This window comes from Cololabis saira, chromosome 5 (assembly GCF_033807715.1).
Source record: "Cololabis saira isolate AMF1-May2022 chromosome 5, fColSai1.1, whole genome shotgun sequence".
NCBI classification, from domain to species: domain Eukaryota; kingdom Metazoa; phylum Chordata; class Actinopteri; order Beloniformes; family Belonidae; genus Cololabis; species Cololabis saira.
Window position 1 is genome coordinate 38,046,681 of NC_084591.1, and position 19,809 is coordinate 38,066,489.

A 19,809-nucleotide genomic window follows, 5' to 3' on the forward strand; every position below is an offset into this window, starting at 1 on the left:
ACTTTTACGTCAATTTTCTTTCTCTTCATTCTTCTCCTCCTCAGCACCTGCTCGTTAATGTTATGGCTGCCATTACTTAGACATTTTGCAATAAAAGCGAAAACTCTCCCTTCCTCCATAACCTCCCCTGGCTGCTGCGTCTGACGAATTTGTTATTGTTCTTCTGCGCATGCCGGTCAGTTCTACGCAAACAGTTCGCACTGGAATCGGATATAGGCCACATTTTAAAAGGTAATGTGAACTGCCAAACAAAAAAATCAGATCTGAGGAAAATATCTGAATTGAGCATTACGACTTGCAGTGTGAACGGGGCCCGTCTACGAGGTGCAGCTATGGCCTCATTCAATCAAGCTTCAGCCACTAAATGTAAAATGTTCAGAGTTGCCAACAGAATTTCAATAATAATTTCACTGTGAACTATGAGGTTAGCAAAGCGAGTTGCTTGCAGGAGCATCGACAGGTGGCGTTCATGGTCACTGGTTGGAAACACAGAGAGAGAGAAGTGAAATGCAAGACTGCTGTTGTGGAGTCAGAAGCAAACACACGTATGATGTCATTGGTTATGTAGTAACCGGTGGGTTCTAACCAGGTGATAGCCTCTGATACTGATAGAGGATCAAACTGTCCAAAAGTTTTTTAAATAAACCAGCGTACTGAATCTGCCCATGAGGAGGAAGACGTTGGCCGTAGGACAGGACTGTGTAGATTTAATCCTAAAGCTGGATTCTCTCAGGACCAGTGTTACCTGGCAAGACGAAAGTATCCACTGCACGGACAAAAGTGCATGTTAACTATTGAATTCGGGTGTTTCAATCAGACCCGTTGCCCCAGGTGTATAAAGTCAAGCATCTGCCCATGCTGTCTGTTTTTGCTAACATCTGTGATACAGTAGAATGGGTTGTTCAAAAGAGCTCAGTGTCCTAACAGGATGCTACCTGGATTGGGAAGTCTCAGCTCGATATTCCACAGTCAGCTGTGAGTGATATTACTGGAAAATAGAGAAGTTTAGGAACAAAAGCAACTCAGCTACAAAGTGAAAAACTGCGACCAAATAACGGAGCAGGATCAGCTGCTACGGCAGAAAGTGTACAAAAGTCAGCAACGCTCAGCTGATTTGTTAGCTGACCCTCATGGACGGCAGCTAGTGAAACCAGCTCCACATTAAAGTTTGTACCATATATATTTATGTATATTTACGATATAATTGCAGTTCCTCTTGATGTAATGGTCAGACTTTGTCATATGTTTTCGTACTTGTTGTTTAAATCTCTCTGGACTGATATGTGAAATAACTTATTATGTTATGTCTTGCCATAAGGTTGAAGTAGTTATGAGTTTCTGTCCCAGCTGTGAAGAAATTAAAATATGTTCCACTGACCTTTTAGGAAGAATTGTGAGTCAAAACCAAACACAAGAAAAATAAAACTGCAAGCAGCAATGAACGGGCCCTGGCACGTGCAATTTTCACCAATAAAGGTCAAGGACTCAAAACTAAGTCCGATGACACCACCCATGACTCTTTATGTCAAACCATTCAAAAGTTATGGCAGAAAATAGGAACTATCAAATATCGACCAATCAGATGAAGGGGGGGCATGCTTTTTGGTGTCTATCGTCGCCACGGTAACGCTTTTGACTGAGAAAAGTAATGCGCACCGTCACAGGATCGAGACGCACATTTTGATGTATAACACACCTGGGTGCACGTTACGGTTCGGGCGAAGAAACGGCAGAAGGAATGGCATAAATTGCGCATAAAGTTACACGATTCATTCAAAATGGCCGACTTCCTGTTCGGTTTCGGCCAATGCGCCAAGAGACTTATCTTTAAGTTGCGACATGATAAGGTGTGTAGCGATTTTCGTGCATGTACGTCAAACCGTATTGTGGGGCTTGAGGCAGGAAGTTTTCTAGGGGGCGCTGTTGAGCCATTAGGCCAAGCCCATTAATGCAAACCATTAAATATCCAATTTTTGGCCAGGCCTGGCTTGCGTGCAAAATATGGCGAACTTTGGGGCACGTTTAGGGGGGTAAAAAGGCCCTCATTTCGTTGGAAAAATAAAAATAAAAACGATACAATAGGGCCTTTGCACTGTAGTGCTCGGCCCTTATTACAGAAAGGGGAAACTAATTCACAAGTTGCAAGGGAAAATGTTTGCCTGAAATTATCTTCTTAAACTTTTGCAGTAATGCATTTGCTATAGGATACATTAGTCCCCATGTGTCTGTGTCTCTCTTTTCTCTGTTCTTCATTCTCTCTGTCTGTTTTCTCTTTTCCTGCTCTGCCCAGCTGGCTTCCAGCAGGAGGGTCATTCCTTATGATCCAGGTCCTGCTCAAGGTTTCTTCCCTCCTAAATGGGGAGTTTTTCCTTGCCACTGTTTGGCTTAAGGTTTTTCTCCCACTAGGCTAAGTTTTTACCTGCCAGAGCGCCTAGAGCAACTTCTGTTGTAAAAGACGCTATATAAATAAAATTGAATTGAATTGAATGTACCTATCAGCCCACATCCGTACCGTCACCTTTGACCACAGATGTTGAGAAATCCCTAAGAACATGATACAATTATGTCAAAGTGGTTTTCTCCATGTGGAGCTGGAAGGTGGTCAGTCGGAGACATCTTTCAGCTGGTCTTGGAGCAGCTTTGGCCCCACTGTGTGGCCCCTAAGAAAGCTGCTGGAGTGGTCATGTCTGCTTGGTGGCTATGTCTGCCGTCACTGTTGCAACTTTACCCTGAATTATACTGAGCTAGTTTGAGAATCGACGTATCTGTGAGAGTGTGTGTCTGTGAGTGTGTGTGCAGCACAAATTGATGCTATTATTAACACAGTGAGAGTCACATTTTCCAGTCATAAACTTGAAATGCTGGAACTCATATGAAAGATCACATTCACTCCTCAGACTGCTGGACACGGATGAAATAGACAAATGTTTTATTACACAGCACCACTACCGTAAAACCAAAGAATAAAACAGCAAATGGAGTTTACAAAAGGCCACGTGTCGCTTTAAGAGGAGTGCACATGAAAAATGAAGATTCATTACAGCAGGACACCTACAGCAAAACTGCTTCTTTCCTTTTAATCAGAAATAAAACATTTTGAAAAATTCAAGTCATACTGAATATAGAGAACAATAAAGTGCTTTAATGCATTCCTACGAATGACTGACCTGTGAGAACTATCGGAGCTGGAGAGGCTGAACTGATACAGACAGAGAAGCTGAGAAAGAAACTGATGGTTGATCTTTAGTTTCATACATACTATTTGTTTAAGATAACGTAAACTCTTACAAATTGTTAAGACTCAAAAAATGGCAAAAGTCAAACTGTTTACAGTTAAAATCACTTTAAAAAACAGCTCTCTTCTTCCTTGTTAAGACAAGCTACAGTCTCTGTTAAATTGTGTTTTTGTGCGTTCTGATCGTGGATTAGGGTTAGGGGTTACTTTAAATGATTGTTTGTACTGTGGGGTTTTGGGTAAGGGTTATCTGGGTTTTACCGGAGATTATTCTTTCTTTTTGATTGCCACAATACCACTTGTTTGCACAAGGAGATGAATGGGCTTTTGACGGATTAGTGCTGGGCTTAGACATGTTCAGACCAGCACGATCGACGCTGATGGTGATTAGTTCGGTAGGTCAGTTTGATAAGAGGCTTCTCTGGTTCACAACTTTCCTCATTTACTTATTTACAGTCTCAATAAACTATTGCTCGAGAACAAAGTACGTTTATTTTATACTACAACTTGTTTTCACAGTGTTCACCGTTGTACTTTTAGGTTACATTGATGCTGTACTCATCAGAGTAATTGCTGAGATCTGGCAATAAGATGGTTGTTTTCTCTTAGATAATCTAGTTTAACCAAATGAACGCAGCCTTTAAAACTGATGAGAGAGCACTGGAGGACCAGCAGCGTAAGGGTCATGTGATGGACAGGACTAACTGAATAACTATCACCTCTGTCCTGCCATTCATTAATCGGACATCCACTGGATACCTTATAACTGACACTGACATCATACAAACACAGACAAACAAGCCTGTTGCATTACATATCTCAACATTCTGACACTCAAATTCTGATGAAGTCTATCACTACATTATATAGAGACACTTTACAGAGTTGAATTGTAAAACTTTCATAGTAACTCACTGGAAGGATGTAATCTCTCCACTAATTCTTGGGGCTGCCCCTATAAGCCGCAATGTATACTGAACTTCTCATCCCATCAGTAAAGATGAGCCCAGTCACCTTTTGGAGGAAGCCTATTTTGGCCGCTTGTATTCACCACCTCATTCTTTCAGTCATGGCTGCAGGTGAGGGCTGAAATAAAGGTCAGCATTGACTGATCTCTCGCTCTCTTCACCGCTGCTCTTCCCGTCTGCTGGGGTCTGTTGTGTTTCAGACATGACTTCCAGTCAGTGCAGATTCTGGTGAACTGTCAGAGGACTCAGGGGAGGAATCCTGTGCCTGGCCTTAACACAGCTACTCATCATTTTAATAACAGTGGTGGCGAGTTATGAAGTTTTGACCTGAAAATCAGCTCAAAACATAGTGATCAGTCTGATTGTCAGGTTCGTTAGACTGGGACAGTTTAGTTTATCAAGCTTCTTGGTGCACAGAGTCGTCTATATTTTTACATATTCCTCAACAAAGGTTACTCTTTTTCCCCCCATTTCCTCAAAATGTTTAAATGTTGCCTCCTTCTTTTTTTAGATTTAAATATTTAAAAAAAAAATCATCAGAGGGCATGATTTTCAATCACCCACACAAGATTTTAGGGCTTTGAACGGAAATGAACCTATTGCTGCTCAACAAACCAACCAACACGCATTTATGTGGAATCAAGGTATAAGATAGAGTTTTAATGTTTTCCCTGAATCATGCTAAAAGGGCGAGTGACTTTGCTTGTAAAGCCAAATAATCAATCTTCTGCTTTGACGCTGCTCCAACACGCCCAATTTAAATGAATGTATCATTCACAGACGTGCGAGTCACCCGTTCATCAGAATCAGGTATGTTGGAGCAGGGAAACATCTGAAACGAGCACTTGCATTGGGCCATTTACCAAGATGTAAGGACACATAGTACCCAGTGTTTCAATTCCTTGGAATCGTTTGCAAACTTCCCATTTCGATTCCAGTGGCCACGAATGGCGTCATCACGCACGTCACAGTCAACATGGCGCGCAAGCGATACAAACGCTCAAAAGTCTGGTTACATTTCAGTAAAAAAGATGACAACAGGGCAACTTGAAATACTTGCCAAGTGAATATTTCGTCAAAGGGAGGAAATACTAACATGCAAAAACATTAGCATACGCAGCATGCTACAACAATCAATGAATTTCCTGTTTTCGACCCACTCTGGGCTAACGTCAGTAATTCTCAACCCAGCAGCAGCAGCACCGTTAGCATGTCCATGGCTAACAATACTGCAGGTAACTAATTAACTAACGGACACAGCCTATCATATTAGTGCCATTTGCCTTATTGTTGTCCTTTTTTTCCAAATGAGGAAATCGATAATGAACCGAATCGTTGAGCAGAATCAAAAATGGAATTGGAATCGTAAAAATCTGATCAATTCCCATCCCTACCACCTAATAGCTTTAGAAATATTTTTACACTGTTGTCACAATAAATATATCCATGTTTAAACTGGTACTTATGTGTGCTTCCATGCCGGCTCAGTAAGGAGGATAAATGCCCATCAAGCAATGCCCTTTTCAAACCAACACTAAGTGGGATGCATAACTTTTGTCAACTTCACAGCAATCCACTAACTAAGCAGAAGATCATAATGAGTAACGACATCGCCAGCTACTACAAACTGATAATCGTGGTCATAATCTTTAACATATTCAAAGCTAAGTGAAGACACAAGACAAAGAGAAACAACAGGTTAATAAAAACCCTCCGTTGGTCAATAAGGTTCTTATTTCACAACTTAAAAGGTTTTCCAGGTTATTTCCCATCGTGTCACCCTAGCCTGGCAGTGTTCAGTATTTCCTCTTAGTTTGTTTAAAATCTGATTCTCTGGCTGCAAATATATCTTGTAATATTTAATTTAACCCGTTGCTGCTGGTCATGTTGCCACATTTGCCAGATGTCAGCAATGAACTTGGTGAGCATAGTTATTTACAGAGATGACGACCGCCCCAACTATGAAAGCAAGACCCAGGTAATAATAAACCGTAATGATTATTTTCAGGGCTGACATCATTGGCCTGTTTTGGCCTCATCTGCATCATTCGTCCAACACAGCAACTAGATGATTTGCTGACGGTTGCTGACAAACGCAGATCTTAACCGTAGCTATGAGGACTGCGGGGGTTGATGGGGGAGTAGTCTTCCCTCCCGCTCTGTCCAATCAGCTGGTAGAGCCTATGGCTGAGGTTCTGCACCTGACAGGTGCCGAGGACGCAGCCGACCCTCATCAGGTGGCCATGGCCTCTTCCACCACCGCCGCTGGCGTGACGACGACCCCGCGAGCCACGCTGCAAGACCGGTGCCTCCGGTTGAACATTGTAGCTGCGGTAAAGCAGCAGGTTAGACAGCTTTGGAGAGGGATCCTTGTGCAGCGGGGCCCTCCGGATGATATGCCTGTCCTCCTGGGGGACTCGGTTGTTGATGGCAACGGAGAGATCTGACACAGTTGGTAAGATGCTGGTGTAGGATGGCTTTGGGTAGTTAGAGATTCTGGATGAACTCAACCTGAGAAAAAGGGGTGGGGGGGGGGGGGGTAAAAAGGGGAAAATGGGGAAACATGTTGAGATGGCATACAAAATAAACAGAGCCACAAAGCTGGTTAACCGATGATGAATTCAAGTCTTCGTCTCGAGTATCTGAATGAAACTAGATCCTTGGGGAAAAATGAAAACCTCAGAGGAAAGCAGGCTTGTACTGCAGGAATGTGCGCTGTGGTCTTTCTGTGCTTTAATCCCGTTTTTTCTAAGGAATGAAACTTGAGAATGTGAGTGGACTCAAAGAAAAAGTAAGAAATGAGGGCAAGAGGAGATGCAGATGCGGGACAGGTGAATCTGTTACTTATCCAGCAGGATTATCACTGCATGGGATGTGTGCTTGTGTGCATGTGTGTGTGTGTTCCTTTAAACACTTCAGACAACTGCTTACACATTTGCACCTTCAGCACAGTTAAAGAGTGATGACTTGTTTCCTTCACATGGGTCTTAGTCAATAATTAAAATTTTAATCAGTTTTAAAACATCTATCCCCAGCGACCTCTATTTTTTTTTTATTCTTCTTGCACTTAACCGGACCAGAGTGGTTCAAACTGACTTTGTATAGGATCAACTGACTTAGCTCTCTGTGTAGTCATCAAAACAAGCAAAGAAAATAAAAATAAAGTAAGTTAATGAACAACAATACACTGCAAAAACACCCCCTCTAGTAATAAATCCAATAATCCATAAATCCAGTCAAAATTCTCTTATTTTAAGGATTCTTAATTCTTAAAACTAGCAAAGAAAAAAAATCTAATGGAGTCTTTTAATTTTCTTTAAACAAAGTGTTTCCCCTCACAAACAATGCCTTGTCCACACCTTTTTTTTATTTTTATTTTTTTATTCCTCCCCACTCACAGACGTAAAAGAGTTCAGTGGATGAAAGTCACGTGTCCCTTCAGAAATGATGCAACATTTAAACAAGGACACAATTTAAAATTGTAACGCCATAATCTGTTTATTTGCCTGTTACATGGCCGACAGAACCAAAAGACATGCTGGTAACGAACCGTAACTCTAAATAGGATCATAGAAGTGAAAAGGTAAAGAATTAAAAAAATGTAATTAAATTCTTTATAGACTTTCTGATTTAAGGTAGGACGTTAAACAAAGATAAAGCATTTATCTTTTAGAAACTACAGACATATTAAGAAATATAGAAGGGCTCAAAACTACATGGAAACCTGACTGAACTGGCCAAATACGGTCCACGGTGGCAGCCTTTTCCATTTGCCATGCCAACTTGTGTCTTTCTTCACATCTTCTTGGGACTGAGATTACTGAGATCTTTTCATTGAAATCGTGATTTTTAAAAACATTGTCCATGCTGGTTTGGATGCTGCTCTTCCTGGAGGATTTCTACTGAGTGAGACAGTTGGGAGGTAGGATAGATGGATGGACGGACGGATGTCTGAGCTTATAGTGCTGACAGGAGACAGCAGGGGTTTTGTGTTTTTTCCAGAAGTTTCAAAGTTTATTTAGATGGGACAATGCATATTCATGTACCGGTACACTACATTAGGCAGTGTAAATACCCGCAGTCCCCACAAACAAACCAGTCACACCTACGGGCAATTTAGAATGATCAATTAACCTAATATGCATGTTCTTGGACTGTGGGAGGAAGCCCGAGTGCCTGGAGGAAACCCACGCAAGCACGGGGAGAACATGCAAACTCTACACAGAAAGACCCTGCTGGGCCTGGGAGTCGAACCGGGAACGCTGCTGTGAGGCAACAGTGCTAACCGCTAAGCCACCGTGTTGCCAAGTGGCTACAGGATCATGTTCCCCAGCATCTCTCTACATAATTTCAGATAATGCTATGCTGAAAATACTTCAAACAGACTGGCAGAAGTGAGGGAGGGGGCTTGCAGTGCTTGTCACTTTACAGACTTCACTTGCAGACTTTGCTTCTTGAGGAAGCTTAGGTCCAATAGCGTTTACGGCAAGATGTTGTATATCTTTATATGTCTGTTGTAGAGAGTGCAACCACATTGCAGTCATCTGTTCAGGGAGCCGCAAACTGAGCCAGGGAAAAAAAAAACTCATGAAGCAGGCTGGCTCCCTTCTGGGGACTGTTCTGGAGCCCTTGGAGATGATTGTGCAAAGAAGGATACACCATAAAATGACACAGATCGTGGACACAACACAGTAATTCAGCAACAGTGTCTTCAGTCAGAGACTTCTTCAGATTTTCTGCAGCACAGACCACCACATGACATTAAACCTCTACAATGACTCTTTGCAGGGACTGAAATCATTAAAACTACTGCAACTATTAATTAACCTTTAGGGACTAATAAAGCCTTTTTGAATTTGAATAGAAGTTGTAATCTTGGACATCTGTGAGCACATCTGCCCACCAGATCTTCAGCTGTGGGTTTCCATCCATGCGGTCTGCTGAGACAGTTCACATGTGATACCTGCCAAAGCCGCATGTCTTGTCTTCAAACGCTCCAATGAATTTGTGATGATATCTGGAGATTTCAGCCACACTTATTATTGAAGATTCTCACCTCATGTTGTATTAGAATTGGATCAAATTTGTTTATTTACTTTATTCTTTATATTTCAAAGCAATTTGCACTGCAACAATACAATCTCTTTGGGACTAATGGGACTAAAGAGAAAGACAATATTTGCCTGTTTGCTGTGCAAAGTGGGGCCAGATTGCCATATGATCTTTATCCTGTAACAAATCCTGACTGGTATTCTGATCACTACTCTGGCCAGACACCTTGGACTCTCCCTGCTGCCACATACACACATGTACTCACATGACTCTCCTTATTAGAACATTGAATTTACTCCCATTCTGTATAGCTTAACCCCAACCCAACCCCTAAACTTAACCCTTACCAGTTTACACGTAACCCGAACCTCAACATAATCTCAATTCACTCTTTAGCTTGAAACCTAACCAGGACCCCAGAAATGACATTCTGCCTCATTAAGACCACTCTTTGGTCCTCATATGACTTCTGGTCACGAGTGAAATAGGGAATATGCCACAAAAAGGTCACATTGAGTTAAGAAAACCATGTTCACGCACACATTGACTAGTAAATTTGCTCATTCAGTCGCTATTGTGCATGTCCTCCTAGTGCCTGCAAGCTTGTGCAGGCACCACAAGCTGAATTGGTTTTAAATGAATGACTCTCAATTCACACACACACACACACACACACACACACACACACACACACACACACACACACACACACACACACACACACACACACACACACACACACACACACACACACACACACACACATTGATACAATGTTGCTTGACTGGACATTAGTGCCAGTTGGTAACACGTGTACTATGCACATGACTGCAACAAGCAAGACTGTCAGATGCTTAAACCAGCGTGTGTTCAAGTACGTGCAAAGTTTTATCATCAATGTGCAATAAACATGTGCGTGCCAATGCCTCAATTTGTATGTCTTGTACGTCTCGCCTCCTACCCACAAAAACACGCATTTAATCACACACATCCATGGTTAAAAGGCTCCCACCTGCGGTGAGGTTTAAAACAGAAATGTCACTCAGGGAAAAGGCACTTGGCGGTGTGGTAGTGTGGTGCCACTAATGTAGGCCGGTGAGGCTGTTCTCTATCGGGTCCACATCCAGAAACCACTGGACAGTCTGTGTGACATATGTTTCACTATTCTGAAGACTTATGCTGAAGTAAATCAAGATTTCATTTTATAAAGGCACAGATTTATCTTTGTTTGTAGACTGGCAAAAGTGGAAGCAAAGAAGGTAGAAAAGAGACGAGAACATCCAAGATCCTTCCACTGTCTAATAAAATAAACATTCTTCAATCTGCTGAATGCAATGTTTACCAGCTCACTTGTAACCTTTTTTGTGCTGAAATTTTACCTCGGCAGGAAGGCCTGTATAGGTTTATTAAAAAGGGGGGGGGGGTCTGTCTTAGCAACCCCTTTCACTCAGTAACTTGAACCTTTGTCAGTTTTAAAGGATTATAGCAGCTTTAAGGTTCATTCTTAAAATGGAAAACAGCAGTCTGCGGTTTCGTGTTTCCATTTCCTAATAATGGATTCAAGGATATGTGATTTTTTTTTTTTTTTTAAGTTCATCAGGCAACAGACAAAACACCACAAGATCACAGATAGTTCAAATATAGATTTTTTTTAAATTTTATTTTACTTTTCTAGTTTGGATGATTGTGTGAAGCTTCTTCACATAAAATCCCAAGGTTGTATGGCATCACCTTACCACCTCGGTCATCGTTTATCATCGGTCAAATTTTGCTGAGCCACATACAAGATATTTTGATGTATAGGTCTATTTAGTCAGTACGTTTACATGCACTAACAGAAAGTCGAATTATTGCCTTAATCCGACCAATATCGAATTTTTGAACGCCATGTATACACCTTAGCTGGGCTGTAGTCGAACTGAACGGAAGCTCTTGAGTCACATGACATGGTCTTCATTAAGATTGAACATTTTCAAAGTTTAAGCTGATACATGTTCACATTACAGTCAATAATATTTAAAACGTAACAAAACGCATATAAGAAGAAGAAAAAACTATGCTGACACTATGCTGGTATGTACCATCAAGCCTAATGCCAGGCTTGGTGTTACACTCACTGGCCTAGTATACCAAATAAAGTGGTATATGGGGAGTGTATATATCTTTATTTTGTAGCATGCCGTAAAAAACATCCCAGTTCCAGCTACAGCCAGTGAGAGAGCAATGAATAGGTCAACGACACCCTGTGGAAGCGAATCCAGCGAACACACACTACCAGTGGAGTAAGTAACTTATTTTTCATCTCAAACTCTTTTTTTTTCTTTTTAACCCCACTGCCCGTGTGTAGCAGCCCACATTCTTTACCTTTCCTTCTTTTCATGTGAATTTTGAACAAATCATAGCACCAGTGGCTTGCAGCACTGAAGCAAATCAAGGATCAACACTGGACTTGTTTTCCCCCGATAGAGCCTTCTCTTAGCAAATAAAGGCATAGATTATGATGCAAAACTGGATATGTGAACTATTGTTGCTTTCGTATGATAATATTTACACTTAAGATATAATACTAGTTGTTACACAACAGCATCACTGCTGTTTATACAGTGTACACATAATGAGGGATTTGTGAGTGGGGGGAGAGGAGTGGGGAGGGGGTTACTGTGCACTTCGTTCAAGAAACATGAACTGTGTTGTGATGCTTCATTTGGTCTGCAGCGAAAAGGGCGCGGGATTTACCAACAGGTCAAATGCAGATATGTTTGTTAAGATTAAGTAGCTCATAAAAGGACAAAACATGATGAGATCCTGGAATGACATCTACTCTGTCTCATAATGTTTGTTTTTTTTATTTCTCAGTGTAGACGCGATGGTTCCACTTGCATTTTTCAGAGACTGTGCTCACACATTAGTTTACATTGATATATTGTATATATTTATTTGGTAAACTTACACCTAGTGTATTTATTTTATTTTACTATATTTTAATCTTACATGCCATCCTTACTTACTTACTTTTTTCCATTATTTTATGTAACGTTTGCACCATCACATCAGAACCAGTTCCAAGTCTGTAAAACTGTTGTCACTGACGTTGGCAATGAAGCAATTCTGACTCTGATTGTGATTCTCATATGGATCCACACAACCCGTATAACTGTGATGTTGCATAGTTTTGAAGTACTCTTGGTAAAATGTTTTACGACTGCAAATAGTTAAAAGAATAGTTCAAAGATTCAATGAAATGAAACTTTCTTTTAACAGTTTTGGCAAGACTGATATGTTACTGTGTTTTCTATTGTTTCAGACTTGAAAAAGGGAAGGAGCACCCTGCAAAGGTCAGGCTGTTTTACGGTGGCCAGATGATTCAAAATAATCAAGCTTTATAAGTGATTCATCAAACTTTGTGCAAATAATCACCAAACAAGTGCAAAACAAACTTTCATCTCTGCAAAACAAGGTAAGGTTATAATAATTTGTAATTCAATTCAGAAATGATAGTTAATAGTTTCCCTGTAAAAGACCTTCAGCAAGACTAATAAGTCTTGCTGAAGGTGATGTTATAATGTTTTTATAATGTTAGTACTCTGCTGAATATAGTTGTTATTAACTGAAAAACATTGTCTTTCAGTGCTTATTTTACTTCCTACCAACATCTGTGAGTGTGGTAAGAGGCTGCAGCTCAACATCCTGCTTTGGGCTTGCGTAGCAACCAGTTGCACATCTTGGATTAAATCAAATATGAACAAACTGTAAAAGCAAACATCACAGCATCTGAGAAAAGGCTGAAGATGAGAAGAAGATAGCCTCTTCAGCAGGTCCTTAGCACAGCTCAAAGAGGTGGAGGTCTCATTTTGCTGCGACATCATTACAAATGTGTGGACATACCTCAAAAGAGCATCTGTAAGCATGGAAACAGGTCAAGAAAGCCATAGAACTTGAATCATTTTGGAAGAAAAATGGGTAAAAAGCTTTATCATACCATAGAAATGCAGCATCTAATTCAACTAATAACAGTGTACATGTCACACATCTTCCATAGGGGGGCTGATGAAACATTCATTTGTAAAAAGTTAAATAGTAATCAACACTTTGATAAGTCAGCGTTGAGGCGAACCCCATCGGTTTTTTGTTCAATGCTTTTCAAATATGACCTTTCTCCCCCTCTTTTGTGTACGTGAGAGAGTGAGTGTGTGTGTTAAATGGACCCTGTGGAAACTCTGAGCGCAGAAGGAGCTTCTCCAACATTCCTCCCATCTGAGAGCACAGCATGGGGTTGTCCACTGAGAAAACCAACACACATGCAGACACACACGTACACACGCACACACCTTCTTACCTTGACTCCTCCAAACTACTTCCCGCAAAGAAAAACGTTTTTGTCCCCATCAGATCCCCACTGTTTCACAACCAATTTTCCCTCTCTTTCTGTCTATCCGTCTATCTTTTTTCTTTTTGTTCAGCTGCAAACTTCCAGTTTTCTTTACAATCCATCCTCCTTTGGCACTTTCTTACATGGCAGTTGCAGTATGATGCTACCTCTGTTTGTCTTGACAAACACAGAACGCAAAAGTAAGAAGGAAGTTCCTTACTTGAAACCACTGACTAAAAAAGAAAGCATTGCAAGCTACGTGTAGTCACATTATTTGAATGGAATTTAGGGGTTATAAATACATGCGCAAAAAAGAGAACATAACAGTTTTTGTTTGACTAAATCGCTGAGACGAGCTGAACATGATGCTAGGTTTCGACTGTAACCTTATTTTCAGCTGCTCCGCCTGTAGCATTCACATCACGAGACGTTCCCATGTCTGACTTCCACATCATCACAAACCTACAATTTTCTGTGCCTGCTTATATCCTCGTAGTCCCTTTTACTGAGGCTGCTCGGCCCCTCCAGCATGCACTTGAATCCTGGACCCAAATCCCACTAAATCAGCCTCACCTCCGTCTCACCTCCTGTTGCTGAGAGAGGAATTACTTCATTCTGCCGCTGGACCTTTTTCCCACATTATTGACTGCCAAAGGCACACACAGGCTTATTTTGTCCAAGCGCTATCCTTTACCACAATATGAAAACACTATACTTTATTTTATGACTTATATTGTATAGTATATAAAATTTTAAGTAATAACGTGTCTTACAAAATCCCATTGTGTTTCGTGCAACCAGCAGTTCACTCCAAGCAAAATGTATAATCCGTATGAAACAATGAATAGAAGCTGATCTACTAAACAAATCACTGAAACTTAGTTCTAATTACCGCTATTTTAAATGATCAGCCATAGCATTGTGGCCACTAATATTGAGCAGCTCCAGAGAAAAGCTCTGACCAGTCAGGGTCAGGACAAAGAACGCCCGAGAGGGTCCTGCATGTTCAGGTATAAGGATATTAGCAATAGATCCCGTTGGCCCCGGGTTTCTGTAGAATGGGGCTGCAGCTCACAGATACAGTCAGGTACCATCAGATTGGTATCTGGGGAGTTTAAAGATCAAATGAACACCTCAGACTCTGTACAGTATTATTTGATGCTTCCAAAAACAGGAGGAGGTGGCTACTGTTTGTGCCCATGTTAAGGGGGGCGGGTGGGTTTGATTGGTTTGGGGGCAGTGCTAAAATAACATTCATGTGAAAGTCAGGATGAACATTTTCCCAGCAGAACATTGCTTTGTTAACAGACGAACAGTGTTTACTGGCGTTACCTAAGAGTGGTCATGATGTTAGGGCTGATCAGCGTACAACAAATTAACTCAAGCAAATGACTCCCTCATTAGTATAAGTGTCTCTTTCACCACTGACAAGTTTAAGATAAGATAAGATAAGATAAGAAATCCTTTAATAGTCCCACAGAGGGGAAATTTCCAGATTACAGCAGCAAAGGGGATAGTGCAAAACACAAGAGGCATCAATATCACACAATAATAATAAAAACACTATAAACAGTATATACAATAATAATAAGAAGAAGAAGAAGGAGAATAAAAATAAGTAATAAGAAATACTAGTATATAAAAAAATAACAGATGGATATTAACAGATGTTATTTGCATATTTAGTTATATATATAAATATAAATATATATATATATATATATATATATATATATATATATATATATATATATTTAGTTATCCATCCATCCATCCATCCATCTATCCATCCATCCATCCATCCATCCATCCATCCATCCATCCATCCATCCATCCATCCATCCATCCATCCATCCATCCATCCATCCATCCATGCATCCATCCATCCATCCATCCATCCATCCATCCATCCATCCATGCATCCATCCATCCATCCATCCATCCATCCATCCATCCATCCATCCATCCATCCGTCCATCCATCCACCCATCCATCCGTTTTCTATCCCCATTTTATTCTGTACAGTGTACAGGGTCACAGGGGTCAGCTGGAGCCTAGCTGGCATTTGACAAATTTATCAAAATGTATGCTATTGTTTTTTTCAATGTTTAAATGTTGTTTAAATTAAATGTTTAGCAGCATCTTCCACTTCTCAAATACAAAATAAAATAAATATGCAAGTAGGTTTGGATATGGGAGACCAGGTTAATTTCACTTTTTTTTTTCTTTAACATGATGAAATCATGTATGGAATAATAAAAAGACCCAAACAGGAGGGTTAGTCTTGAGGGCTATACCTGTGTCGGTGTGCTCTCAGCAGAGTGTCCCGGGACTGGACCTGCACCGGCAGCAGCAGGAGCAGCAGGCACAGCCACGCCGGAGGGACGCAGCTGCCGGCGGGGCAGCACAGGCGCATCTCTCCACTCAAATAGGATCCAAAATCAAACCTATATTTCGTTTAGCGACGAGGCAAGTGATGTCCGGTTGTAATAGCAAGCGTGGAAAGCAGAAACAGTGACTTCTCTCCCGCAGAGATGCGTGGCAGTGACAGCCTGAGCGGCGCGTCTACCGCATCCTCTTGCGCCCTGACGCGCTCTTTTTACCCGACCTGGGAACTCGGGACTGCGGGGGTTCAACCAAGTGCAAATTTGGAGAAACTTGAGCGTTTTCTTTTATAAACCCTTGCTGGAGAAGGAGGGGGAGGCGGAGAAGGAGGGGGGGGGCGCTTATTTCCTGTTCTTCCCATACTCTCCAGTAAATCCAACAACCTAATTAACTTCGGCAGCTCCAGTTCTCCCGTCTAATCTTGCTTATGGGAGTAAAACACACGTTCCGCATTTGTTTTCAGTGTTATTATGTTCTTTATGAGAGTTAAACTTACTTTTGGGTTTTGTTTTACAGAGTGAACTCACTGCCTCGCAGTGTGACATTTAAGCCACTCATCTGAGCTACCGAACCCATCATTTACACAGTGAGGTCATAATTAAAGCCTTCAGCACACACCAAGTTTATTTTATACACAGTACATGACCACAATCACGTAGAAACAACACCAAGCAGCTGCAGATGATGACGTGGGGGTTCCACGGGGTTTTGCCATCTCCTTCATCTCTGGAAACAACTATTCAGTTTCTTTTCTTTTTAAAAGAAAGCACCAATAGATTGTTGTCAGATAATTGATTATTTTCCCTATTTAATGGCAGACCAACAGATATGCAGGGGGACGATATGGTACAATACATTTACAGTAAAACTGATCTCATTGCTCCTTAACTTCTGACATTTACAGTTTATCTCTGTGGGTAATTCTTGAAGAATGATTTACAGCATGTCAGAGAAAATTACAGCGAAATAATCTTGAGTTTATTACAAGTCGCTGTTTAAAAGACATGACTGATGTATGGTTTATAAAGTGATAGAGAAGTGCCAAAACTGAATTACTTAAAGGGGACATATTATGAAAAACACGTTTTTTCTTGTTTTAACATATATAAAGTGGTCTCCCCTCACCCTGCCAGCAGAGGGGAGACGAAATCCCATGAATTTCTGCAAGGTCTGTGACCCTGAATTTCTGATTTATGTAGAAAAAACAAGCTTTAGATTGTTTTTAAGACATTCAAGGCCTGTTTAAAATATACATTAAATGCCATAATATGTCCCCTTTAAAGTTTGAAGAGATTAACGTTAAATCAGCATTTGTGCAAATGAAGATTCTAAAAAAGGCTGCAGTTTCTACAGTCCTTGAACAGGAAAACATAACTTTGAATTTCCACGAACTATTATCTCAAAGTCGAATCTGACAAAGAGGAGTTCAAAGTTTAGCCTTGACAATTAGAAACTTAGTTCTGCCTTGAAAGACCTCAGACCAAAAGAGAAACCACACATTGTTTCACAAGAAGAATTACAGTAAAAGCTTTGTGAGGTGAGATTCACACCCTTTTGCCATTTTCAAACATTCTGCCTCTGAGGGCCGGCTTCCTGTGACATTTATAAAATTAACTGCAAAATCTGACATTTATCTTTACATGATTCAGTCTCATTAAAAGAACAGACCAAATCAAGTATCACTGCTTTTGTTGCACAGTGCATCGTTTGCAGCATCCACACCCTCGTTCACAAGGTTACTTTGCTTTAGCCGTGTATTATTGGCCGAGGAACCCGAGGACAGCAGCATGATGATTCTGTGTAGTGTGCAAGTGTATTGGCCCTTTGCACAGCTGATTACCTATTTGTTTTGAGCCACAGATTCAAGAGATAAGATTGGGCAAACTGGAACTCACATGTACCTTATATGGGAACTCACATGTAGCTGTCTCAGAAAGGCAACTGTCCGCTGGTGTTAGAAATTACTAATAGAGGAGAACGAGACTGTGATCCGATTTTACTACAACTGAGTTTCACACATCAAGAGGGTTTGAAACCAAAGCTCTAATCCAACCTCTTAATCTTATGCCATAAAGTTTTGACGCGGAGGAAGATAATTGTTCTAATGGTGCTGGCCGGCCACTTCAGCTAATGCTCTGGTGTCCCTTGGTTGATAATATTAAAGGAAATAAGAGAAGGAGAGGACAGAGGGAGGCCCAGATCTCTGTGTCCTTGTTAAATAACTTGCATTTGCTTTGAAGGACACAGATGAGAAACTCACACTCTGAATCAGATTAAATTAATGCTCTGTGCGTGGAGGTGGTTTCAGGTCTTAATTAAAGTGCTGTGTGAGTGTGTGCACTTGTCTGTGAATCAGCAGTTTCCAGTATTACCATCTAAGCTCAGTTTTTTACACTGCGTGCCTTAGCTCAGTCCAACGTGTGCATTCACATGTCTCCAATCTACTCAAAGAATGAGCCTTTAGAGTCTGTGTGAGTGTCAGATAGAGTATTTTCATTTTTACACCATCCAGACTTATCCTATCTTCCTCTGAGGACAAAGCAGGTAGTCTGCTTGACACCTCGGGCTGAAATCAGAGAGGACATCAGAAGGTAGGACACGCCCATGATCTGACGCTGATACCACCTCAGCATGCAACAAAAGCTTTTTAACAAGACAAGTTCATCCTTTTTGCTCTGATCTCTCCATTGTGGGATGATTCTGATGTGATGTCAATGTCAAATGAGTCGAAATAGGTCGCAGAAGTTAAAGACACGGTTAAAACAGTGGACGCCTTCGTTGTCAGGAGCAACGGGTGCAACAGAAACAAATACGTCATAAGGGCACGCGAATGGAGCGTGAGTTTCTGTAAAAACTGATGATGATCAGTTATCTCTTCTTGGTCACTACTGTGTGTGGTGGCTTTTTGATGCCTCTGTGTGGTGAAATAGGGGACTACATGCTCATAAGTGAAAGAAAAGCTGCGCTGACCATCCACCATTGCACCCAGGGACAGTTCTAAGTTGTGGTGAGTGACTTTGGTGGGATTTATTGACAGAATTCATTATAACATTCCCAACTATACTTGTATTAGTGTAGAACTGTGTCTTTTGTTTTTGTTACTTTACAATTAACCATTTATGTTAAAATAACGGATGTTTTCTGCTCCTTGTACATTTACCAAGTTGCATCACAATGTTACCAAGTCTCCAGAACAAACTCTTTTTTGTCTCCATAAAAGTGTTTATTAGTTACTTTGAAAGGTATGGTGAAGCGTGAGGTATTCACTTGAATATAGTCTTGTTTTTTTTTTTACTGGTGCACTATGTTTTGGTGTCAATGTAATATTCAGGGACTTTTGCTGGTGAGAAAAAAAGCCTGATGTTTACATGTTCAGACTTTGTTGCATGTGCAGTGAACACCCATTTAATCCATATAAACATCCAGCCATCCATGAACTTCTGCTTATCTGGGTTGGGGTCAGGGGGCCAGCAGTCTGGTCTCTAAGCAGAGATGCTCAGACCAGCCCCTCCTCCAGCTCTTCCTGGAGGACACTAAGGTCTTCCAAGGCTATTTCTCCAGTTTCTCCTGGTTGGACAAACGTCAAATACCAGGAGACCTCCAAGAGGCATCCTGACCAAATGCCCAAAGCACCTAAATTGGCTCGTCTTGGTGTAGTCCTTCACTGATGACTGAACTTCTCACCCCATGACTACCTATCTAATTGCACAATGCTGTTAGTTAGCAGAGAACCGCCTCGTGGTGTTATTTTTGTTTTTGTCCAAGACAGACACAAACATCCATTGTCATGTATCTCACAT

The 19,809-nt window shown here is 41.0% G+C and overlaps 1 protein-coding gene across 1 annotated transcript; it reads right to left on the reverse strand.

The window, feature by feature from the left end:
- Positions 1 to 2,945: 2,945 nt before the first annotated feature.
- On the reverse strand, positions 2,946 to 16,248 carry adm2b (adrenomedullin 2b). The gene is made up of 2 exons (XM_061722657.1): positions 15,922 to 16,248; positions 2,946 to 6,714 (listed from the first exon to the last, which is right to left on the reverse strand). Exons 1-2 carry the CDS (start codon positions 16,038 to 16,040, stop codon positions 6,306 to 6,308), a joined length of 528 nt encoding a protein of 175 aa, XP_061578641.1. The 5' UTR covers positions 16,041 to 16,248; the 3' UTR covers positions 2,946 to 6,305.
- Positions 16,249 to 19,809: the final 3,561 nt, after the last annotated feature.